The sequence below is a fragment of the Labeo rohita genome, chromosome 5 (genome assembly GCF_022985175.1).
Source record: "Labeo rohita strain BAU-BD-2019 chromosome 5, IGBB_LRoh.1.0, whole genome shotgun sequence".
NCBI classification, from domain to species: domain Eukaryota; kingdom Metazoa; phylum Chordata; class Actinopteri; order Cypriniformes; family Cyprinidae; genus Labeo; species Labeo rohita.
The window spans coordinates 28,632,810-28,657,227 of record NC_066873.1 but is presented as its reverse complement, the minus strand read 5'-3'; the positions used below and the strand labels follow the sequence as shown (position 1 = coordinate 28,657,227).

At 34.5% G+C, this 24,418-nt stretch overlaps 1 protein-coding gene across 1 annotated transcript in view; it reads left to right on the top strand.

Annotated features, from left to right (window-relative positions):
- The window catches only part of ubash3ba (ubiquitin associated and SH3 domain containing Ba), a 39,582-nt gene extending 19,025 nt beyond the window's left edge, over positions 1 to 20,557 (top strand). Inside the window, exons 2-14 of the mRNA XM_051110681.1 lie at positions 5,924 to 5,977; positions 6,355 to 6,541; positions 8,211 to 8,409; positions 8,615 to 8,784; positions 10,196 to 10,404; positions 10,988 to 11,141; positions 11,236 to 11,353; positions 11,635 to 11,757; positions 13,545 to 13,637; positions 13,781 to 13,925; positions 14,090 to 14,196; positions 14,304 to 14,413; positions 16,290 to 20,557. Coding sequence (XP_050966638.1) covers positions 5,924 to 5,977; positions 6,355 to 6,541; positions 8,211 to 8,409; positions 8,615 to 8,784; positions 10,196 to 10,404; positions 10,988 to 11,141; positions 11,236 to 11,353; positions 11,635 to 11,757; positions 13,545 to 13,637; positions 13,781 to 13,925; positions 14,090 to 14,196; positions 14,304 to 14,413; positions 16,290 to 16,427 — 1,807 coding nt within the window. The 3' untranslated portion in view covers positions 16,428 to 20,557. The remainder of the gene's footprint in view (positions 1 to 5,923; positions 5,978 to 6,354; positions 6,542 to 8,210; positions 8,410 to 8,614; positions 8,785 to 10,195; positions 10,405 to 10,987; positions 11,142 to 11,235; positions 11,354 to 11,634; positions 11,758 to 13,544; positions 13,638 to 13,780; positions 13,926 to 14,089; positions 14,197 to 14,303; positions 14,414 to 16,289) is intronic.
- Positions 20,558 to 24,418: the final 3,861 nt, after the last annotated feature.

Sequence of the window (24,418 nt, the reverse complement as noted above, 5' to 3'; positions counted from 1 at the left end):
CAACTTCAGCGTTGAGCAGCTTGGTAAAATATTTTCTCTACAAAAGCCTCTGTTATAGTTCTTTTACATATTAACTTCAAAACAAACCAGATGGTTGATGTTTCCTTGTGGTGCTTCTGCAATCGGATAGGGATTTTTACGCTCCAACAATAAACACCTTGTACTGTGACACCCACTTGTACGTTTTTATACAACAGGGCTTTTGTGATTAACTGCGGGTTTTCTTTTTTCAACCTTGGAGTTTTTTTTTTTTAAGGGACCATCTTTGTTTTATTCTCATTCATAACATAATAGCTCACTGAGAATGACACATTTGTGTACGCATGACTGCATAGGCATCTGAACTTGATCATGCATGTATGAAAGTCTGAATATTTGTCTCACCATGCTTGGATGTCATAAACCATGCCATATGGTGAATGTGTCATGTCCGGAGTTTGTTTGTGTGTGTGTGTGTGATTATACACACATTGAACATAGTTTGGCACTGTGTGTTTAGCTAGGGATGTATGTAGCATGCATGTATACATCTTTGCAATGTTTTGGGGGGGCAATTGTGGATGTATGTTTATATACTCATGGACATATGGCCGTGCATCATGGGTTTCCCCATCCCAGCATGCACTGTGGCTTTGGGCCCTGAGGGTTAGTTGGCGTGATGATGATTTCTCTGGGAAGCCAACTAAATATAGAGTAATTGAGTCCTGTGTATAGACTGTGAACTGGATTACCACACACAAACATGTACATACTATTGACTTTTACAGTAATCTTTAAATTTAAATGTAACTGAAGAAAATACATAAAATAAACAAACAAACCAACTAACAAATTAACATATATTGTAAGCATTTTGTATTTTTTAAAGTTATTTATTAATTATTTTTATGAACTACATTAATTTGATCAAATGTGGCAGTACATTTATATTGTCATTAAAGTTATCTATTACAAATAAATCCTTGTCTATTCATCAAATAATCTATTCATCAACATTTTTAACATTGATTAATAAGGAGAAATGTTTCTTGAGCACACATTAACATTTTAGAATGATTTCTGAAGGATCATATGATACTAAACACAATGGAAGTATCTTTCCGCCACTGAATAAAAAAAAAAAGCTATTTTTTAATTCTGACTTTTTTCTCAGAATTGCATGATACAAACTCACAGTTGCATGAAATAAAGTCAGAATTGTGAGCAATTTCTGACTATTTTTCTCAGAACTGTGTGATATAAACTCAAAATTGTGAGAAATAAGGTGTAAAAAAAAAAGTGTGTTTTTTTCTGACTTTTTTTCTCGCAAATTTTGACTGGGATAAACTCGCAATTCTGACTTTATTTCTCAGAATTACTAGTTTACTTTTCAGAATTCTGACTTTATGACTCACAATTGTTTATATCATGCAATTTTGAGAAAAAAATCATAATTGTGAATTTATATCTCGCAGTTCTGACTTTATTTATCAGAATTGAGTTTATATCTCAGTTATATTGTTAATTGTCAGTTATAACTTGTGAGTTTTATAACTTGCAATGGTGAGTTTATATCACGTGATTCTGAGAAAAAAGTCAGAATTGCGAGTTTATATCTTGCAATTCTGACTTTATTTCTCAGAATTACTAGTTTACTTCTCAGAAATGTGAGTGTATATAATGCAGTTCTGACTTCATTTCTCAGAATTGCGAGTTTATATCTCACAATTCTAAAAAAAAAAAAAAGAAATGCAATATGTAAACTCACAGAAAAAAAAGTCAGAATTGTGAGAGATAAACTCACAATTCTGACTTTTTTTTCTCCCCGTAGAACTGCATGATATAAACTTAAAATTGCGAGAAAGTCCAAATTGCGAGATAACACCCAACTTTTTTCTTGCAAATGCTAGTTTATATCTCGCAATTCAGACTTTTTTCTTCCAATTCTAAAAAAGTCAGAATTGAGAGATTATATCGCAATTCTGACTTTATTTCTCAGAATTGCAAGTTGCAAGTTCTCACAATTAAAAAAAAAAAAAAATCGGAAATGTAAGATGTAAACTCACAACTGAAAGAAAAATGTCAAAATTGTTATAACTCGCAATTCTGACTTCTGATTTCTCGGAATTGTACGTTTATATCACACAATTTTGATTTCATTTCTCAGAATTGCAAGTTTATATCTCAATTCCAAAACAAATCAGAAATGTAAAATGTAAACTCACAACTGCAAGAAAAATGTCAAAATTGTGAGATATAAACAGAATTGTGAGTTTATGTCTCGCAGTTCTGACTTTATATCTCAGAACTGCAAGTATATATCTTACAATTCTAAATTAAATTGAGAAATACGAGATGTAAACTCACAACTGCGAGGAAAAAAAATTCAGAATTGGGAGATAAAATGTCGCAATTACCATTATTGACTAATGACAATTCTATTTTGCCATCAGAGGTATACATTTATTTTATAATGTATTCAAATATAAAATATATTTTAAATTGTAATATTTCACAATATTATTGTTTTTACTTCATACTTTGTCGCAAATGTTGGAGGAATATCTATTAAACATCATATTGCCGCATCTGCGATGAACATAAATGTAATTGTTTGTTGTTAGTTTGCTTATAATGCATTGATACAAGTGTGGAGATACGCATTGTGGAACGCGGATCACCAAAGGCTTCCTGTTCTTTGAACAGTCTGCATAATCTGCATAATTTCCCTCATCTCTGACACGTGACTTCTCTGTTCTTGTGTCTTGTCATGGTTTTTCTTGTGAGGTGTAAGGGAAACACATCTATACACTTGTAGTGAAATGTTACTCTTGTTCATTCATATTGTGTCTTTGGTCGATGAATAACTTTTTACAGATTCTAAGTTAATGGAAATTGAGTGTCTGTGGTCATGTGAGACTGAATGTTTTGCAAGAGTAATCATATTTCCACCGACTGCTCATCGCTGATCAGCACACCAACCCCTTCAGTTGTCTTTTAGTCAGTTTTTCTTTCTGCTTTCTTCAAACCTCAGGCTGCATTTTCAGTTTTACTGTGAGGTTTCAAGCAGATCCACGCTGCACAACACTCCATTTCCCCTGAGAGTTAGTCAGAGTGTGTGATTTTTAGAGCTTTTATAAAAAGACACTAATTAGATTTAGAAGATAATTTAATCGGCTTGGGAGAAAAGCCTTTGAGATGTCAGCTGACACATGAGGAAATGACATGGTGAGTTTAGCGTGACCTTACATTGGATTATGTCGTTTTACAGTATAGATGCGAGCTGAGAAAATAATATCATCCTACACATGAGAAGATTACGTGCAATTATCTATACCAAGTAATGTACTTCCACTAAGTGTGAATGTGTGTGCGTGTATTAGAAGCTGCCTCGTGCAAATAAGCGGGTCTGTGACCCTAAATTATTATACCAAGTGTATGATAGCTTATAATTGCACCTTTTAGTTCTATACGATAAAAAGCGAGAATAAAAGAGAAGTAGAGACAGAGAAGAGGCTGCGGCGAGTGTTTTATGAACTGAGAGAGATAGCACACATTTCCTTTTTCATCACAGTTGTTTAAACCACAGACCAAGTGATATTATTTTTCCACTATGATCTTTTAAAGGCAGACACCTGCTAAATGAGTCAGAAAGGGTGAGCATTTGTGAGATGTTTAGTGTGTTGATAAATTGAGGGGTTGCTTTTTACTCACGTGAAATATATTCTTTAAGAATATATACTGCCGTTTAAGTTCGTGGCCTGTAAAATTTTTTGATTAAAATGTCTTCCTAGGGTTGTATGCATTTTATCACAAAATTTTAATGAATTTATAAATATAAGTAATTTCTGTGTTGGCAAAGCTGAATTTGTTTTTAGTTTCACACGATCCTTCAGAAATCATTCTAATATCCTAAGAAATATTTCTTATTATTATCAGTGTTGAAAACAGATGTGCTGTTTTTTCAGGATCTGAATAGAAAGTAAAAAAAAAAAAATAGATATATAACAATGTAAGCCTTTACTGTCACTTGTGATCATTTTATAGGACTGCTTTTTAAATAAATAAATTGTTGCCTTAGAATTCTAAGGTTCTATCTGCATTCTGAGCACTTTTGAGATATTGAGCTTCAACGTTTTTGCGTTCCATAGACTTCTGTAGATAGAACCATTTTTGTTTTCTAAAAAAATATACAAAATAAACATCACATAATGTAAATCTGTTTTCACCGAATAAGAATATGTGAATAACTCAATTTTGACAAAAATGTCAGATAGAACTTTATAATTCTAAGGCGAAGAATTATTAAAAAAAATTTAAAGGAGAAGTCCACTTCCAAAACAAAGATTCACATATAATGTACTCACCCACTAGTCATCCAAGATGTTCATGTCTTTCTTTCTTCAGTCGTAAAGAAATTGTTTTTTGAGGAAAAACATTTCAGGATTTTTCTTCATATAATGGACTGCTATGGTTCCCCCGATTTTGAATTTCCAAAATGCAGTTTAAATGCGGCTTCAAACGATTCCAAATGCGGTTGTTAACGAGTCCAGTCAAGGAAGAAGGGTCTTATCTAGCAAAACGATCAGCTATTTTCATTAAAAAAAAATTGTTTAAATACTTTTTAATAGGGCTGTCAAACAATTAATCGTGATTAATCGCATGCAAAATAAAAGTTTGAGTTTGCCTAATATATGTGTGTGTACTGTGTGTGATTATTATGTATGTATAAATACAAACACATTCATGTATATATTTAATAAATATTTACAAGTATGTATTTATTATAATTTGTATATAATTTATATTATATATAAATACAAATATTTTGTACATAAATAACATATTTCTCTTACATATATACATTAATTTGTGTGTATTTCTATATACATAATAATTACACACAGTACACACACACATATTAGCCAAACTTAAACTTTTATTTTGTATGCGATTAATCACGATTAATCGTTTGACAGCCCTACTTTTTAATCTCAAACGCTCGTCTTGTCTTGCTCTCCCTGAACTCCGTTTATTCTGGTTCAAGACAGTTAGGGTATGTCGAAAAACTCCAATCATATTTTCTCCCTCAACTTCAAAAATCATTTCATCGCTGCAGAAGTACCGACCCGGTCTAGTATTGCCAAAAGAAGGAGACCACAGAGTGCTACGAAAAACATAAACGACAGCTTATACAGTTTTGCATAAGAAATTGACCAGTCAGAATCAAGTATTCCAGTCAACTTCATATCAATTTTATTATTTATTGTGTGTGAGACTAAATGTTGTGGCTTTCACTTGTTATTATTTGTTTGTGGATAAAGTAGAGTCTGTATTTTGTATTTTAAAAAAAAAAGATATTTAAAGTATTTTAACGACAGCAAGTCGTTAACTCCACAAGTGAAATTGGACCTTACAAAGATGAAGTCACATAATAAATGACACAGTTTGCTTATTTAATTAGTGACCTGTAAATAGTGCAGAAGCTTATATTCTGTGTGCAGTCCTTTGTGCCTCACTGCATGTGTTTCAGGTCTTCTTGTAGGTGGCTTTAGCTCGCATGACCCTCTTTAAACTAATCCGGAGAATTAAGGCCTCCTCAATATTAATAAATGCCAGTAAACAAGTGATTATCCAGCTTTCCCAGTGTTGCTCTGGGGAACCAGGAATGGTTTTAGAGTGTTATTACAGAGTTTGTTTAGCCTACGTGTGATGCACAATAAAAGATGTGTTTAACATACAGAGATAGAAACCATAGAGGAACATCTCTGTGATATCAAATTTAGATCTCTGAGAAAACTCCTCAGCGCTAATGTACTGATAAACATCCTCCGGAAAGGAGGCCATTGATTTTGTGACCAGTACAGCAATTGAGCTGATCTCTCACTCTCTCTCTCTATGTCTCTCTCTCTCTCTCTCTCTCTCTCTGTCCTTTCTGTTACAGGCTAAAAGCTCTAGTTTCGACTGGGGGCAGAAATGTACAAGCAGCCTGTGACTGGTGAGTGTGCACACCCACACACACGTGCCATGATCCATGTTGTTTTTGACAGCCGTTCATTTCAGTTTAACCGTGCTGAGCTACAGACACACTTTAAGCTTTTAAATTATAATATGTTGCATTTTAACTCATGCACAGACACACACACTGAAGAGAAACATTACACTATCTTGCAGGCTTACATATAAGCATAAACTTGGCTTCATTTGCATTTCACCTTTAATGGCTCACTGCTGCCCTCTGCTGGCAGGGAGTCAGAAGTTATGTCAAAAACTAAAATTAAACTAGCCATGTTCTTTCATTTCATTCTCAAACACTAATACTGCTTACCTATTCATAATGTCTTATCAAACGTGGCATGAATGTCTATTTTGCAGGTTGTTCTCCCATGTGGATGACCCGTTCCTGGATGATCCTTTACCGAGGGAGTATGTGCTGTACCTGAAACCCAGCGGTCCCCTCCTCAACCAGCTCTCCAACTTCTGGCAGCAGAGCCGAATCACATGTGGCAAAAACAAAGCCCACAACATCTTCCCTCACATAACCCTCTGCCAGTTCTTCATGGTCAGAGCACTTCATCAACATGTCCAATCATATATGTGTCTTTATTAGATTTGTTTTTTAGTGGCACAGCCCACCTTATTTTTCCCATAAGAGTGGGTGCAGCCATTTGTACATTTGATGGGTCTGGCTTTCAGTCTCATCTGCATCCAGCTATTTTTAGCTGTACAAAACAGCTTGTTTTGCTGCTTGATATTGCGAACACACTGGTTTGTAGTGCAAACAGTTTTACGTTTGCTGCATGTTGTTATTTTTCTCGTTATTTCCCTATAGCGGCTAATTAACCGGAAGTCTCACCCATAAGCTTACATCCGCATACATAATAATAAATGTACATAATACTGTAATTTACATTGTATTCAAATTCCATAATTTACATTTAGCAGATGCTTTTTGTCCAAAGTGACTAACTTTAACTAATAAGGAAGAACATTATAACATAACTGAGGCAAATAGTATTAGCTGTGAATGTACACCAGATGATTTAAATGAAAACTGGAAATCACTTTGCATTTCTGTTGAGTAATAAAAACAGCTTTATTCATTTAGTTCAGTAATTAAGTTCATGCACACACTGTTGCAAAAGTATAGATCATGCAAAATGCATATTTTTTATTTAATACTGACCTGAATAAGATATTTCACATAAAAGATGTTTACATATAGTCCACAAGAGAAAATAATTGTGAATTTATAAAAATGACCCTGTTCAAAAGTTTACATACACTTCATTCTTAATACTGTGTTGTTACTAACTGAGGGATTAATATGCAACTATTACAGAAGGTTCGAACACTCACTGATGCTTCAGAAGAAAAAAATATTGCATTAAGAGCCAGAGGTGTAAACTTTTGAACAGAATGAAGATTGTACATTTTTCTTATTTTGCTTAAATATCACATTTTGTTCATTAAGTACTGCTCTTCAGAAGCTACAGAAGATATGTTTCAAGAGACATGTTCCCAGAAGACAAAATAAGTGAAATTTACCCTGATCTTCAAATTCAAAAAGTTTTCACCCCCTGGCTCTTAATGCATTGTTTTTCGTGAGCATTTGAACCTTCTGTAATAGTTGCATATGAGTCCCTCAGTTGTCCTCATGATCTTATAATCATACAGTCATTGTTGTAAAGAGTTCAAATACACAAAAATGCTGAGAAAACACAGAATCTGTGGGACCTCAAGGATTTTTCTGAAGAACAGCGGCCAGTTTAACTGTTCAGGACAAACAAGGGACTCATGAACAGCTATCACTAAACAAACAAACAAACAAACAAAAAAACAGCTGCAGATCATTCAGGTAACAACACAGTGTTAAGAATCAAGTGTATGTAAACTTTTGAACGGGGTCATTTTTATAAATTCAACTTATTTTCTCTTGTGGACTATATGTAAACATCTTTTATGTGAAATATCTTATTCAGATAAGATTGGTCAGTACTAAATAAAAAATAACATGCATTTTGTTTGATCCCTCTTGGTAAAGTAATTCACATTTTACAGATTCTGCAAGGTGCATGTAAACTTTTGACTTCAGCTGTATTTACTTTATTTATGTGGGCTTTGTTTTATTTCTTCTAAAACAAAAAACTTTTTGAAATGTTGAATGTTTCTGTATGTTCTGTGTTGTTGACAACATCACTGTAAGACTGTATCTCTCTCTGTCACTGTAGTGTGCAGATGGTAAGGTAGATGCCCTCTGTGAAGCTCTACAGGCAGTGGTGGGTCAGTGGAAAGGCCGTTTCCCCTCTCCGCTCCCCTTGGAGTTTTACTCATCCTCAAACTTCATCGGCCTCTTTGTGGAAGAGAAGGTTGCTGAGGTGATCAAGAGCTTTGCTGCAGACTTTGCCACTGAGGCAGCTTCCAAAGCAGGTGTGTGTGTGTGTGTTTGTTATTGGTATGCCTGCCTATACCTGATGATGACACAGTGGAGCAATAGTCTTAATTTTCTATCTCTGCAGCTCCCTTCCTACGTCTTTCAATTCAATTTTTCCGTGCTTTACTGGCATGGGAAAAAACAGGCATTTGTTAATTCAGTGATCAAAAAAAATTAAAAAATCTTTCTCTCTCTCATCAGATGTTCATGTGGAGCCACATAAGAAGCAGCTTCATGTAACTCTAGCCTACCACTTCCAATCCAATCATCTTGCATCATTAGAAAAACTTGCCAAAGGTGTAGACATAACCCTGGGCTGTGATTGGCAAGCTGTACTCTTGTCACGGGACATCCGATTTGCCAATCATGAGGTAGTCAAATTGTTGTCATCCATAGCTAACGTCCTAATAATTATTATGTTTTGTTTTAAGTAATTATTCTCAGATAATTTATCATAGTTTAGTATATAATTTACCACTGCTGATACCAAATATTTGCTATCTAAAGTCTAAATTAAATATACGGTCACACTTTAAGGTCCAGTTCTCGCTATTAACAAACCATTAACTATGGCTTTTGCCTTAAAGGAGAAGTCCACTTCCAAAACAACGATTCACATACAGTATAATGTACTCACCCCCTTGTCATTCAGGATTTTCATGTCTTTCTTTCTTCAGTCGTAAGGAAAGGAAAACATTTCAACATTTTTTCTCCATATAATGAACTGATATGCTGCCCCGATTTTGAACTTCCAAAATGCAGTTTAAATGCAGTTGTAAAGATCCCAGCAGAGGGGTCTTATCTAGCGAAAAGATCGGTTATTTTCATAAAAATAATACAATTTATATACTTTTTAATGTCAAACGCTCATCTTGTCTTACTCTGCCTGGACTGTTTTTTTCCAGTTCATGACAGTTAGGGTATGTCGAAAAACTCCCATCTCATGTTCTCCCTCAACTTCAAAATATAAATATTTTATATAATATTTTATATATATATATATATGTATATATTTTGCTATATTGCTGTTTTACCGTTTTTGTTAAGGGTGTTTAATCTTCTTTGCATGTTCACTTTGCAAAGACTGGGTCGGTACTTTTGCAGCGATGTAGGATGATTTTGAAATGATACTGTAACTGTCTTTAATCTGCATTTTGGAAGTTCAAAATTGGGGCACCATAGTCCATTATATGGAGAAGAATGCTGAAATGTTTACCTCAAAAAACATAATTTCTTTACAACTGAAAAAAAGAAAGACAAGAACATCTTGGATGACAAGGGGTTGAGTACATTATATGTGAATCTTTGTTTTGGAAGTGGACTTCTCCTTTTAATTGAACTTCTAATTTGCGGCTTATTAATAGTCAGTAAGGTAGTTGTTAAGTTTAGGTATTGGGTAGGATTAGAGATGTAGAATATGGTCATGCAGAATAGGTACTTTATAAGTTGAACAGGCTATATGTTAATAATAGATATTCTAATAAGTAAGTGGTTAATAGTGAGAATTGTTCCGTATACTAAAGTGTTACCAAATATACCAGTGTATCACTGCATTGATTCATCTCTATTCGTACAATCATTTCAATAATCTCCCAATTAGAATTAAGATGGATACACTTAGTATTAAGTATTAACCTATGGTATCTATTGTGGATTATTAAATATATTTAATTAAAGTGCCCTTTTTGGTAATGCTGAATGATTACTAATGAATTCACTTATCATATACTGATTTTTTTTTTTTGGCTCTGGTGTCTTAACTTTCTGTCTCTCTGTTTTAAGACCCTGCGGGTGATGTACCCTTACGTGCCTCAGAATGATGATGAACTGGAGCTGGTGCCCAGTGATTTCATCTTCATGTCGTCTATAGAACAGGCCACTGCCAGTGAGGGCTGGGTCTACGGGACCTCGATGAGCACAGGGTTATCTGGGCTACTGCCAGAAAACTACGTCAACAGGGCAGATGAGTGTGACACTTGGGTCTATCATGGGTAAGATGGATCATGAATTAACTAAAGATGGTTATACACTGTTCACTGTTCACACTCTGTTTTAGCATTTTTTTACTCAGCAAGGATGCATTAAATTGTTCAAAAGTGACAGTAGAGACTTTTGTAATGCTGCAGAAGATTTATATTTCAAATAAATTCTGTTCTTTTGAAATTATATTCAGCAAAAAATCATGAATATAAATCCTCAAGGTTTCCACAAAATATTATGCAGCACAGCTGTTTTTAATAGTACCAAATCAGCATATTAAAATGAAATCTGAAGGATCATATGACACTGAAAACTGCAGTAATGACTGCTGCAAATTTAGCTTTTTCATCACAGGAATAAATTACATTTTAAAATATATTAAAATAGAAAACAGTTATGTTAAATTGTAATTGATTTTTTTTTTTAATGCATTTTTGATCAAATAAATGGGTCCTTGCTGAGTATAATAGACTTATTTTGATAAACTTTTGAATGGTAGTGTAGTGTTAAAGTCTTATGGGTCTGTGTTGACTGTTTGTTAGAATTAAGTAACTAACATTTGAATCTTTTCATCTCTTAAAACTCTTATTTTAGGTCTTTCTCTTTCCTTAATGGTACCCCCCCAGCTAGTATCAGGGGTGCAATGGGTGGGATTTTTCTTGACCCACAACACATGGACGGTCGTCTCCTTGATGACCCCATGCCGTTGGATCCCCCGAATCTGAGTGTTATATGTCAACCTATGCAGGTAAAACTTTAGAATGGGAATCTTGCGCTTATGTGATGGAATGTAAAAGCTTTTTTTAATGAAAAATGTTTCATATATTTATGATTTGTTTTAGATCCTACGACCCAATCAGTCTCGACTGCCTAAGAGAACGTTGTTTGTGTGTCGCCATGGTGAGAGAATGGATGTAGTGTTTGGGAAACACTGGATCACTCAGTGCTTTGATGCCAAAGGTCTGAGCTCAACTTTCCAAATCAGTTCTTTAACCTCTTTGTAGTAGTTCCCATGACCGGGACCAATCTGGAATTATCAGCAAGTTTTAAAATTAAACTTATATTAAGCTCTTAAATATTTCATCAGCTATACTTCAAAAACAAAAAGAAGTACTGTGAAGTACTGAAAAAAAACTGTGTTTAGCAATCAAAGAAAGTCGTGGGAATTGGCCAAAATGTGTGAGAACCATGTTGTTGTTTAATATACTAATGTGTGTTCATTTGTGTATATTCTTTAACAGGTCGGTATGTACGGTCAAACCTCAATATGCCACAGAGTCTCCCAGCGAGAAGTGGGGGGTACAGGGACTATGATAAGGACTGTCCTATCACTGTGTTCGGATCCACACAAGCTCGTCTAGTCGGTCAGTCCCTCATTACTGTTAAAGATTTAGTTCACTTCTAGAATAAAAATTTTCTTGATAACTTGATGTTCACGTCTTTCTTCAGTCAAAACAAATTAAGGTTTTTGAGGAAAACATTCCATAGTTTGTCCATATAGTGGATTTCAGAGGGGGCAAACAGACAAATTATAGGTTGTAAACATTCGGGATGCGCGTACATTATGGTTGCAGAAATCCCCAGAGAGATGGCCTTTTCGGCTAGAGAATTACACGGATACGGTACAAAATAGGTAATTTAAAAAGATTATAGATTATATCGATTAAATGTCATTTTCAAAATGTTCTCCACATCTAACCAGAGTTTGTCACCCAGCGATAAGCACTGTTATTCAACAAAATTGACGTTAGATAGTGGGATAGTCTTGGGATAGAGTGGGATAAATCCGAAACAGGGATGATTAGATTTTTTTTTTTTTTGTTTAATTTCAAAATTCGGACTTTATTCTTACAATTCCGAGATTATATCTCACAATTTTAATAAGGAAAAACAACTCGTCATTCTCTTTTTTCCCCTCAGCTTAGAGTAGTTTATATGCCACACTTCTGGCTTTTTCCCCTCAAATTAACAAACTCACTATTTCTAAGTCTGATTTAGGAGATGAAACTTGCATTTGCGAAGAAAAAACCCCCCAGAATTGTGAGATAAAATAAATAAATGTTATGTAAAAATGTTAATAGTAATGGGTTTAAATAATATTTCATGCTGTAACTGTAGAGCTAATACAATACGTGCCCTACGAACAGCATATCTGAATATTACGTAGACCTATTGTTTAAATCAAATTTATGCTTTAAAAGTAGAGTAATTGTAGCAGTTTTCATCCATAGTATGGACGTTTAAACGTGTTTAGCTTCAAATGGCGTCTTTGACGACAGTATTCTATACAAATTCGGATTTTGACATCAAAAGGCACAAAATAGTTTTTTTTTTTCCTCATGTTCCATGGATTTCACCTGTTTACCTCCAATTGTTACCAGTGTTTTTCTGCAGCCATAATGTGTGCACAGCTGCAAGTGACATAACTGTGATGTCTACTCCAAATTATGGGTTGAAGGTCCAAATTGCAGTTTAAATGCAGCTTCAAAGAGCTCTACATGATCCCAGCCAAGAAATAAGTGTCTTATCTAGCGAGACAACTGGTCATTTTCCAAAAAAAACAGTGTTTACAAAGTGAACGTGCAAAGACAGTCAAATGCCCTTTACAAAAAAAGGTAAAGCAACGATGTCAGACGATTTTAAAGTTGGAGAAAATGAGATGGAGTTCTCACCCTACCCTACCTTTTTTAACCGGAGTACACAGACTAGGAAGAAAAAACCACCATGACCTTTCCAATGTGATTATGTAATGCATGAAATCGGGCGCAGAGCTAGTGCGAGATGAGCATTTGTGGTTAAAAAGTATATACATTTTTATTTCTTTTAAAAAATGACTTTGATCTAGCGATTGTTTTGCTAGATAAGAGCCTTATTCTTTGGCTGGGACGGTATAGAGGTCTTTGAAGCTGCATTGAAAATGCAATTTGGACCTTCAACTCACTGATCCCCATTGAAGTCCACTATATGGAGAAAACCTGGAATGTTCTTTCATTTCTTTCTGACTGAAGAAAGAAAGACAAACATCTTAGATGTAAATTATTAGGAAATTTTAATTCAGAAGTGAACTCATCCTTTAAATATGAAGTGTGTCATTACTGCTTTGCCCTGGTTACTAGCATGTGTTTACTGTATGTGTAATTTTGTTTTACAGGGGAGGCTCTCCTGGAAAGTCATACAGTTGTAGACTTTGTATACTGCTCTCCATCTCTGCGCTGCGTGCAAACAGCTTATAATATTCTCAAAGGTAAAACGGCACTTCCTTTGCTCTTTCATCTTTCTACTGTTCATTCACAAATCAGTTTTTACTGCACTCGCTATGCCCATTTACACCCTTAATGCAATTTCTTCCCATGTGCCTCTTTCTTCGTTATGAATTGTACGTCTCAGGTCTTCAAAAGGATGGGAAAACTAAGATCAGAGTTGAGCCGGGTTTATTTGAGTGGACTAAATGGGTGTCGGGAACCTCATTACCTGCCTGGATCCCTCCTGCAGACCTGGCGGCTGCTAACCTTTGTGTGGATACAACGTACAGGTATTATATAAGACGTTCAGTGAACTACACATTCTTTTTCCGACACTTTTAGATTGTAAGGTTTCTGAAAGATAGCATTATTTATTGTTTTATGTCTCCTTTTGATGTCATGAGTATCTTCTTGAAGTCTTGAAATGTTATTAAGTCGTCTTATTCCCCTCTAGACCTCATATACCCGTCAGTAAACTGGCCGTGTCTGAGTCCTATGAAACGTACATCAGTCGCAGCTTCCAAGTGACGCGTGAAATACTGTCAGAGTGCAATAATCTGGGTAGGTCATGAGTGTGGGTACTTTTGCATTTTTTATCTATACTGATTTAAAGGATTTATGCTTTAAGATATTTTATGTTTACCATGTTTCCATGTGGTGTCCGACAGGAAATACAGTGCTAATTGTGGCTCATGCGTCCTCTCTGGAGGCTTGTACGAGGCAGATACAGGGACTGACCCCACAGAACTCTAAAGACTTTGTGCAAGTGGTCAGAAAGGTCAGATCTCTTGTGCATTTTTTCCAAATGTTTTACTTTTCTAATTTTTTTATAAATACATTTTGGTGAATGTTGACTAGTTCTATATACATCTATATGCATAATGTACATTCTTATAAAATGCATATACACTGCTATTCGAAGGTTTGGGATCAGTCAGATTTTTAATGTTTTTTTTTAAAGAGTTCTCTTATGATCAGAAAAAAACAGTAATATTCTGAAATATTATTACACTTTAAAATAATGGTTTTCTATTTTAATATATTTTAAAATATAATTTATAACTGTGATGAAATGCAGAATTTTTATCAGCTATTACTCCAGACTTCAGTGTCTTCATGATTCTTCAGAAATCATTCTAATATGCAGATTTATTACTTTTATTACTAATGTTGGTAACAGTTGTGCTGCTTAATATTTTTTTGGAAGCTGTGATACTATTTTCAGGATTTTTTTTGATGAATAAAAAGTTGAAAAGAACAGCATTTATTCAAAATAGAAATCTTTTTTTTATCAATATAAGTCTTTGCTAGCACTTATTATCAATTCAACACATACTTGGTGAATAAAATGATTAATTTCTTTCAAAAAAAGAAATAAAAAAAAATTACTGACCACAAAATTTTAAATGATAGTTTATATTGTTACAATATATTTCTGTTTTAAATAAATGCTTTTTTTTTTTTTTTTACTTTTTATTTATTTAAGAATACTGAAAAAAGTATAACAGGTTCCATCAAAATATTAAGCAGCACAACTGTTTTCAACAATGAGTTCAGAAGGATCATGTGACTGAAGACTGGAGTAATGATGCTGAAAATTCAGCTTTGCACTACAGGAATAAATAACATTTTACATTGAAATAATGTTTCACAATATTACAGTTTTTTTTTTCTGGATTTTTGCCTTGATGAGCATAAGAAACTTAAAAAAAAAGAAAACATTACAAATATTACTGATCCCAAACTTTTGAACAGCAGTGTATGTAAATTTAAAACTGATATTTATAAATGAAATTTATAAATAATCATTTTACTTTTATTCAGCAAAGACATTAAATGAATCAAAATATGTGACAGTAAATACTTTTACGTTGTTACAGAAGATTTCTATTTCAAATATATTCTGTTCTTTTGAAATTTCTATTTTTCAAAGACAAATGTAACACACGTCTAACAAAATATCAAGTATCAACATTGATTTTTTTCTTAAGCAGCAAATTAGCACATTAGAACGTTTTCTGAAGGATCATGTGACACTAAAGACTGAAGTAATGAGCCTGAAAATTCAGCTTTTCCATCACATGAATAAATTACATTTTAAAAATATTAAAAAAGAAAATGAACTATTTTAAGCCAAAAATCTTACTGACCCCAAATATACTATTGTATATTTTCATATTTATTTTTTATTTTATTTTATTTAATACATAATGTTTATATATATATATGTATATGTGTATATATATATATATATATATATATATATATACACACACATACACACACACACACACACACACACACACACACACACATGTCTGGCTTATTATCCTTGTGGGGACTCTCCATAGGTGCAATGGTTTTTATACTCTCCACACTGTATTTTCTATCCCCTTACCTTAACCCTACCCCTAAACCTAACCCTTACAGAAAAATTTCTGCTTTTATACTTTCTCAAAAAAAAAACTCATTCTGTATGATTTATAAGCTTTTGTACCCATGGGGACCTCAAGCCAGTCCCCACAATGTCAAATATTTCAGGTTTTACTATCCTTGTGGGGACATTTGGTCCCCACAATGTAGCAAAAACAAGTACACACACACAAACTACAGTAAAAATTCTCACTTTCCATTTTTTCCTGTTTCTTCCACAGATACCTTACTTAGGCTTTTGTGCTTGTGAGGAGATGGGTGACACAGGCGTTTGGCAGCTTGTGGATCCACCCATCCTGCCGCTCACCCATGGACCCAATCACAGCTTTAACTGGAGAGAAACGCTGCTGCAGGACTGAGGAGGCTGTAACTTTTCCCCTCACTGCTTATCCTCCAAAGGCAACAGAAACGTGCTTAGAGTCACATCATCACAAACCTGCATTATAGCACTATAAAAGCCTCATGCTTCCATAGCCACGTTCTTGCACTGCTGCAGCACACCTCATCGACCCTGTCTTTATACATAAAGCATAAGAGCAGTAATATTCACGATAGATTTCCGTAATGTGCTCAAACACCATTTGCTGGCCTATAGACAAGCTGCAGCAGAACACTCGCTTCCAACTGTAGCCCAGGCGAATCTAAAAATCTGAGAGGCATACGTCATACACAGGATGTAATACACAGCGATAAACTCAGGTTTCCTGCCTCAGCGAGGAGGAAATAGTGTGCAAAGTTGATGAGTCATCATCCAACACTTCCAAAATGGATGCCGCTGGACTCCGAACCCTTTCTAAACTCCATTTTCCTAGACTCTGTAGGGGAACGAGCCTTCTCCCTGTTACACTGTGAATCAAATAGACGTGCACAACCTATTGCATCAAGATTTCCCAAATACACCTGCTACAAGCCCACTCGCCAACCTCCTGAAAGCACAAGAATATAATCTGGCAATCAGATAGACTGAGACGAAGCAGCTTTAAAGTAGTTTAGAAATGGTATTTGGTGGACAGCACATTCGTCCTGTGCCTTGCTGTCATGCTGCTACTGTTAAACACTTTGCAACTATAGGACACTTTGGGAGGACTGTTAGCTAGGGCTTATTTGGAGACCGTATTTAAAGATATACTGTCACACTTTTCGCATGTAGGGTCGATTTTAAAAGAGGGAGATTATAAGGCAGTGAGAACGTCATCAAAGGCAGTGCCACAAATGGTTACAACTTCTTAAGCAGCAGCTTAAATAATGTTATGTGCAGCTGTTATGGAACGCATTGCTGTAAGGCAAGCTTTACTTTCTGAGCACTTGAAAAATCGAACCAAACAGGAAAGAATGCTTCAACAATGTAAAGAATTGTACATTAATGCATAACGTGTCTGTATATACTAAGTAACGTAGTAAAAATCCATTTGATGTGTTTCACCTTTAAATGGACAAAGTATAATTGCATTTATTTATGTATTCATAAGATAGTTGTAAAGAGAATATGTTGGTGCTTCAGGTTTTTTTGTTTGTTATTTCCTGTTGTTGGAATAGAGAAATCAAGCCATAGCAAATGCTGATATAAATCACTATATAATACAGTGTTTCATTCCACTCCAAGCACTTACATAAGCATATCTGTTACGATTACTGTAATACGCCATCTGTGTTCCCTGAACTTTATAACTATTTTAGCCCACCTATGGTTTGACATTTAATGATGATAAGGAGGAAGCGTGCATAATGAGATATGCAATGCACTGCACAAGCAAAAGAGGCTTCATGGGATTTTTTTTGCCATAATTTTAAATGTGTGCTTATCTAGTGCATTCAAGATAAATGTAGATGTTAGGCTCGACCGAACATGCCAATGATGCGCAATCAGTTTTAGAGCTGCCGTTGCTGTTTTTACTTTTTTTGCTTTTTGAGTTTAAGAGTTGATCTCTTGCTTAAGTGGTTCCTGTCAGGGGATGAATGTTGGAGCTATTAAAGGGATAGTTTACTCAAAACATCTTTCCAAACTCATTTTGTTCTGACCAGATTTGCTTACTCCATTTCAAACATAGAAAAAAACAGATAATTAAACATCCAATATGAATAAATAGGTCAAAGTAAAGCAGCAGATACACAAGAATAATTGTCTGATCCAATAAAAAAAAGTCAGATACAGTAAAAGAATTCCCAGGCATCAATAGTAGCTGGTTTAGGCATGTTAAGTTGTGCGTTCATAGTTCACAATTTTGAGGAGGCTATGTATTCAAGTTGAAGTCAAAAGTTTACATACCCCTTGCAGAATCTGCAAAATGTTAATTATTTTACCAAAATAAGAGGGATCAAACAACATGCATGTTACTGCCCTGAATAACATTTAATATTTCACATAAAATACATGTACATATAGTCCACATGAGAAAATAATAGTTGAATTTATAAAAATGACCCTGTTTAAAAGTTTACATCCACTTGATTCTTAATACTGTGTTGTTACCTGAATGATCCATAGCTGTGTTTTTTTTGTTTTGTTTAGTGATTGTTTGTCCTGAACAGTGAAACTGACCGCTGTTTTCCAGAAAAAGCCATCAGGTCCCACAAATTCTTGGTTTTTCAGGATTTTTGTGTATTTAAACCGTTTCCAACAATGACTGTATGATTTTGAGATCCATCTTTTTACACTCAGAATACTTGAGAGACTCATACGCAACTATTACAGAAGGTTCAAACGTTCACTGGTGTTCTAGAGGAAAAAAATTATGCATTAAGAGCTGGGGGGGTTAGAAACTTTTGAACAGAATGAAGATGTGTACATTTTTCCTATTTTGCCCTTCAGAAGTTACAGAAGATACTTGCATGTTTGCCAGAAGACAAAATTTAATTACATTTACCCTGATCTTCAAAAATTAAATTAACATTTTGCAGATTCTGGAAGGTGTATGTAAACTTTTGACTTCAGCTGTATTTGGGCTACTCTTTTCAATGCGCAGAGTAAATGAGAACTTGTGTGCCTGCATTTGACTACTAGCACCTTTTTTTTTAATTTGAGATATTTGTAATAAATCAGAAAACCACTGATAGAAATGACCTCAACTTAATGATCCAGCTGCATTTTATAATTAACAGCCCACTCAAAGGAAAGAAATACACAAAACCATCATATGACATCAGAAGACTTGAAATAATAAACAAGCCCATTTAAGGATACTTTTATAGTGGTTGTGCATCAAGTCACCAATCATCGTAATTGCTTTCTGCTTTTGCGTTCCAACATTAGTGTTAGTAAATCATGAGAGAATTTTCAGTTTTGGGTGAACTATCCCTTCCAAACATTTCAGATTACAGGAAGTCTAAGACAAATCTGTCTTCATTCATTTGGCATTTTTTTCCAGCTCAACAGTAACATAACCACCTAAATGCTTCCTACTCATGAATTTAAACAAGACATTTATCTTAGCACAGATGACTTTATGTGGAGATTTTTAATTAGCCAAGCCAGTGTAAGTGTGTGTGGGTGTGGTTGAGTGTTTGTTCATGTGCTAGAAGATGAATGCTGTTCTCCTATAAAAATAATTACCTTATTAAATCACCCTTGTCTGCCATTACAACATGTCTACCGTGAATAGATCCTTGTTCTTCCAAATAAGGCAACACACAACCACCCCATCGTGTGTATCAGTCTGTGTTACCACAGAGAGTTGAACGAGTACAGCTTGACAATAACTGATCCTAACTGTGTTCAATTCACAGAGAGGTAATGTTGTCCCTGTATGTTTTAAGAAGCATGCTATGTGTGCAACTTCTTGATTGTTTGAAAAGGAAGGGGGGTGTAATATGAGCCAAAGTGCTTCATTGATTTTTTTTTAGTTTTTTTGTTTTTTGTTTTTTTTTTTTTTTGGTTCAGAAGCAGAATTAATCATTTTTAATGCGTATAGCCTGTTTCAAGCATCTTCTGACCAACAATTTCCATTTTGGCCATGAGGGTTTGTCTTTGTCCTGATGCTCTTCAGAATCATGAGACGTTTTTATATACCCTTACTGAGCAGTGACTGAGAAAATAATACTACAAAATCTAAAAAATAGTAAGAAACATAAAACCGACGTATTACAGATTGCTATTTTAGCTATTGTCATTAATTGTTGTTTGGTCCTCCCTGAAATGAGTCATGTTTAGTTTATATACGAATTTATGCTTTCATTCAGCCCATCTAATTTATTTAAAGTTATATTTAAGTTTTATTTGGGGGCATTTAGCAGCTTGAAAATTATCCTTGCATGCTCACGAAGAAAATGCAAATGCAACCCCTCCACAGTTAAAAGTTGTACATGAAATGACTGCACAAAACGTGCGTAAAATTTCAGTGCTCAATATTTTGATTAGAGATTCCAAAAGCATATGTGACATTCCACCACGAAGCTACCTTTTTAAGTATGATTGTTGACATTTATTTTACAATTGATTTTAATGCGTAATGTTTGTAAAGCATGTTTGCAAATAAATCTTTTGTCATCCTGCTTTAAAGAGTTCTTTCTTTGATATTTGTCATTCTTTATATTATGCAGTATGGTCACTGCAATGACATTAGTCAATACAAAAATAATACTAACAAATAAAATTATTGCGTTATTGCTTTTAAAATTACTAAGGGTGTTTATACAAGTATAGCTAGTTTTTAAAGGGACCTTGTTCTTAAGGGTGAGTTAAACTCTGTGTGGGCATGATCATTTTGAATCTACAGCTTAAATGTGACCCTGGACCACGAAACCAGTCTTAAGTAGCATGTGTATATTTGTAGCAATAGCCAAAAATACACTCTATGGCTCAAAACGGTTGATTTTTCTTTTATACCAAAGATCATTAAGATATTAAGTAAAGATCATGTTCCATGAAGATGTTTTGTAAATTTACTACTGTAAATATATCAAAACCTAATTTTTGATTCGTAATATGCATTGCTAAGAACTTAATTTGGACAACTTTAAGGAAGATTTTCTTAGTGAGATTTTCTTTCTTTTGATTTTTTGCATCCTCAGATTCCAGATTTTCAAGTTGTATCTCGACCAAATATTGTCCTATCCTAACACATCAATGGAACGCTTATTTATTGAGCCCTAAATATGTTTAAATCTTATTTTCAATAAATTGACCCTTATGACTGGTTTTGTGGTCCAGGCTCACAAATGGTTCCTAAATAAATTGTTTTATCAGTGTATCATATTATTTTGTTTCTTATTATTCATTTTATCAACATACCATAGATCGTCTTTTTGCGCCAATGATTTGCTTACAGTTGATTGGTCCAATATTTGCACATTGGACCAATCAGCTGTAAGCACATCTTTGTCTCTCAGATTGTATACATATTAATGCGTGCTTTATTTTCTTTATAATAATTATCTTAAAATGTAAATATGGTTACATTTTTTGTTACCTAGTTATTTTTTGATTTTCAGAGGAAAACTAAATAACGCGGACTCTAACACGCGATTGGCTGTTCACTGCAAACGTCATAGGTTTGGCGCGAAGTAATCGGAAGGAATATCGAGTCAATCGCAGTCAGTCAGCTACTGCATTGTAAAATTTTCAACGAAACCCGACAAGAACAAATTGAGTCCATCGTTATAGTCCATAACACTGAATTTAACTGTATTAGAGCAAGTTGTGGAAAAGTTATTACGGTTTGTCGTCGACTGAATGACGGAAATCATCCAAACATTCATTTCGCCCATCAAACAGGTAAATCCTACTTTTCAGGTAATGTGCTACAATATACACAGAAACATAATGAACCCATTGTTTGAATGAAGCTGTATCAAGTTCTTACAAAGATAAGCACATATAAAATAAGTAATAGTATAACCGCTTCAGGTTAAAGAAAGCAAGCTGTTATGAATGTGAAATATTAGGTCAGTCAGATTTCTCAACATTTTGACTGATGTGCTTCAAGGGTCTCTGAAAGGGATAGTTCATCCAAAATTAAATAGCCATTATATATTGGCTATTATTGTTTTTTGTTTTTTTTTTCCCTGTCACATCGGTTCAAGACACTTGAAATATAGGACAATGGTCTTATGGACTACTTTTATAATACCTTTATGCTATACAAAAATACAAAAAATAAGGTTTTTAAAGAAGAGACATTTTCATGATAATTTCTATTTTATATACTATTCCTACACTACATTAGCTGCATGAAATACTCCAAGTAGCCACTAGATGGCATGCTGTGACTCCCGTTTCTGTGCTGCCTGAGCGTATTAAAATTAGGTGCTAGAATACCAGATGCTTTCTTCTAAAATTGCACTTTTTTTTAAATATATGTCGTAAAGAATTATGTAAATAACTAATTATGATTACAATAAATATAATATTCATATGAGACAAGTATCCAGTTATAGTCTCTCAGTTTCCAGTTAAGTTTATTTGATATAGCAGCTTTCCAGTATTAAGACACTTTCTAATTAATTCACATAAGAAGAAGCTGAAAAAAAGGAGTGGCAAAGATGGCAGATGGTCCAGCTGAGTAGCTGCCTCTGAGACATCTGGGTTTGCAAATAGCATTCTTTAGATATTATGTTGCGCATATTGCGTCTGTAGACTGTCAGAGATGGAAATTTAGCCCTGTGATAATGTTTTATTAGTTACCATGTTACAAAATACCCCCTGCTCAATTCCTTAATTCTGTGCATTAAGTCAAGCTCATTAAAGAAATCCATCTAAGATGATCAATAAAGCTAGAGAAATATAGAAAAACACAGCTATATAAGTCATTCAGTACCACAACGTACTGCTGAAATTGATGTTTAGTAGAACTACTTTTAGTCAGTGTTCATCTGTGTTTATGTGTATTTGTGCTGTTGTGGACCAACTCATTGATCGATTGTAGTACATATACTAGAAAGTTGAGTTGTTCTGTAATACAGGTCAGCTATAGGACAAAAGTACTTATGGTTAGCTTTATAAGACTGGGGAAGTTGATGAGGTGGTACAGAGGGCTGACATACTAAATCCCTTTCTGTTAGGTACTCAACACAAATCTCAACAATGCAAGCACATCAGGTAACACTGATTGAATGGCACAGTGACCGTTGCCTGTGTTTATGGGTAGCTTAGCCAATCAAAGGTGAACTTCTCTTAATTGCTCAAGCGGCCCCTGCTGCCTCAAGACATCTCAGGGTCACATGCCACACTGAGTGCTCTAGAGTAGCCTCCATTCTCAGGCTGTGTGAATGTTTGTGGTAGTTATCATAAGACCGAAAAGAAGATGCTTTGGCTGTGTATTTTGTGTTCTTCTGGTCTTCTTCACTCATTGTACTGTATGTACTGTAGGTCTCATGTTCACCACACCTAAATCTGCTTTGTTCTGCTGCACAGGGTTTCCATAAAATATGGAAATGTCATTGTAAAGTATTACTGTTTACTTCGCTTGCAAGTCACCTGTGATGTCTGATTTTTGAATGACTTTTGAGTCATTTATTTTCAGTGAATAGTTTGAACAAGTTCACCAATTGAATCGGTCTAAATTTAAATGATTTGTAAAAATCATTTTTAAATAATTCACAAATATTTCATTATCAAATCGATTTGAATTTAAATTATTTTCAGAAATAATTTTAACTGATTCACAGCTTGATTGATTAATTAGTGATTTGATCTGAATTTAAATGATTTTTTAAAAATCGGTACAGAATCAAAACGATCAGCTAATAATTCATTTAGTAATACTAAGAATCTGTTTTGTTCTGCGGCACAGGGTTTTCACAAAATGCCAGGGAATTTTACATGTCAGGGCTCGAAATTAACTTTTTTACTTGGTAGCACTGGTGCTCCCAAATTCAAAAAGTTAGGAGCACCAAATAAAATTTAGAAGCACCCAATGAATATTAAGGAGCACCCAATGAATATTAAGGAGCACCACAACTGCCAATTGAGAGGAACAGCCAGCATAGCTTCACCAGTCAAACCTGATCCTGAATTCTTTACACTTCTTTTTAGTAATGAGCCGTTTCTGATTTAAATTAGATTATAAATTCAATATCTGAAGCAAAAACAGAATGGTCTGACAGACTTTAGCTTTGTGAAATTACGCTGCATAAAACACCTGGGCCACATGAAAGATAACTTACTCCAGTAATCAGGCGCTGTTTGACGAGCTTTTAATTTATTGTTTTTTTTTTGAGTGCGCACGCTTCAAATGTAAGCGCATGTCAGAACAGCACACGAATGAAATGTTGAAGTGGCAAGGTTTAAAGCACATGCAAATAATGTACTTGTGTGATTGCAAATAAGTGCGGTATTTAGTGAGTGGAATTCTGCTGCTGAGTAAACATTTGGTATGAATGTATGTCACGTGAGACGGAGGCGGCAGAACTGCAA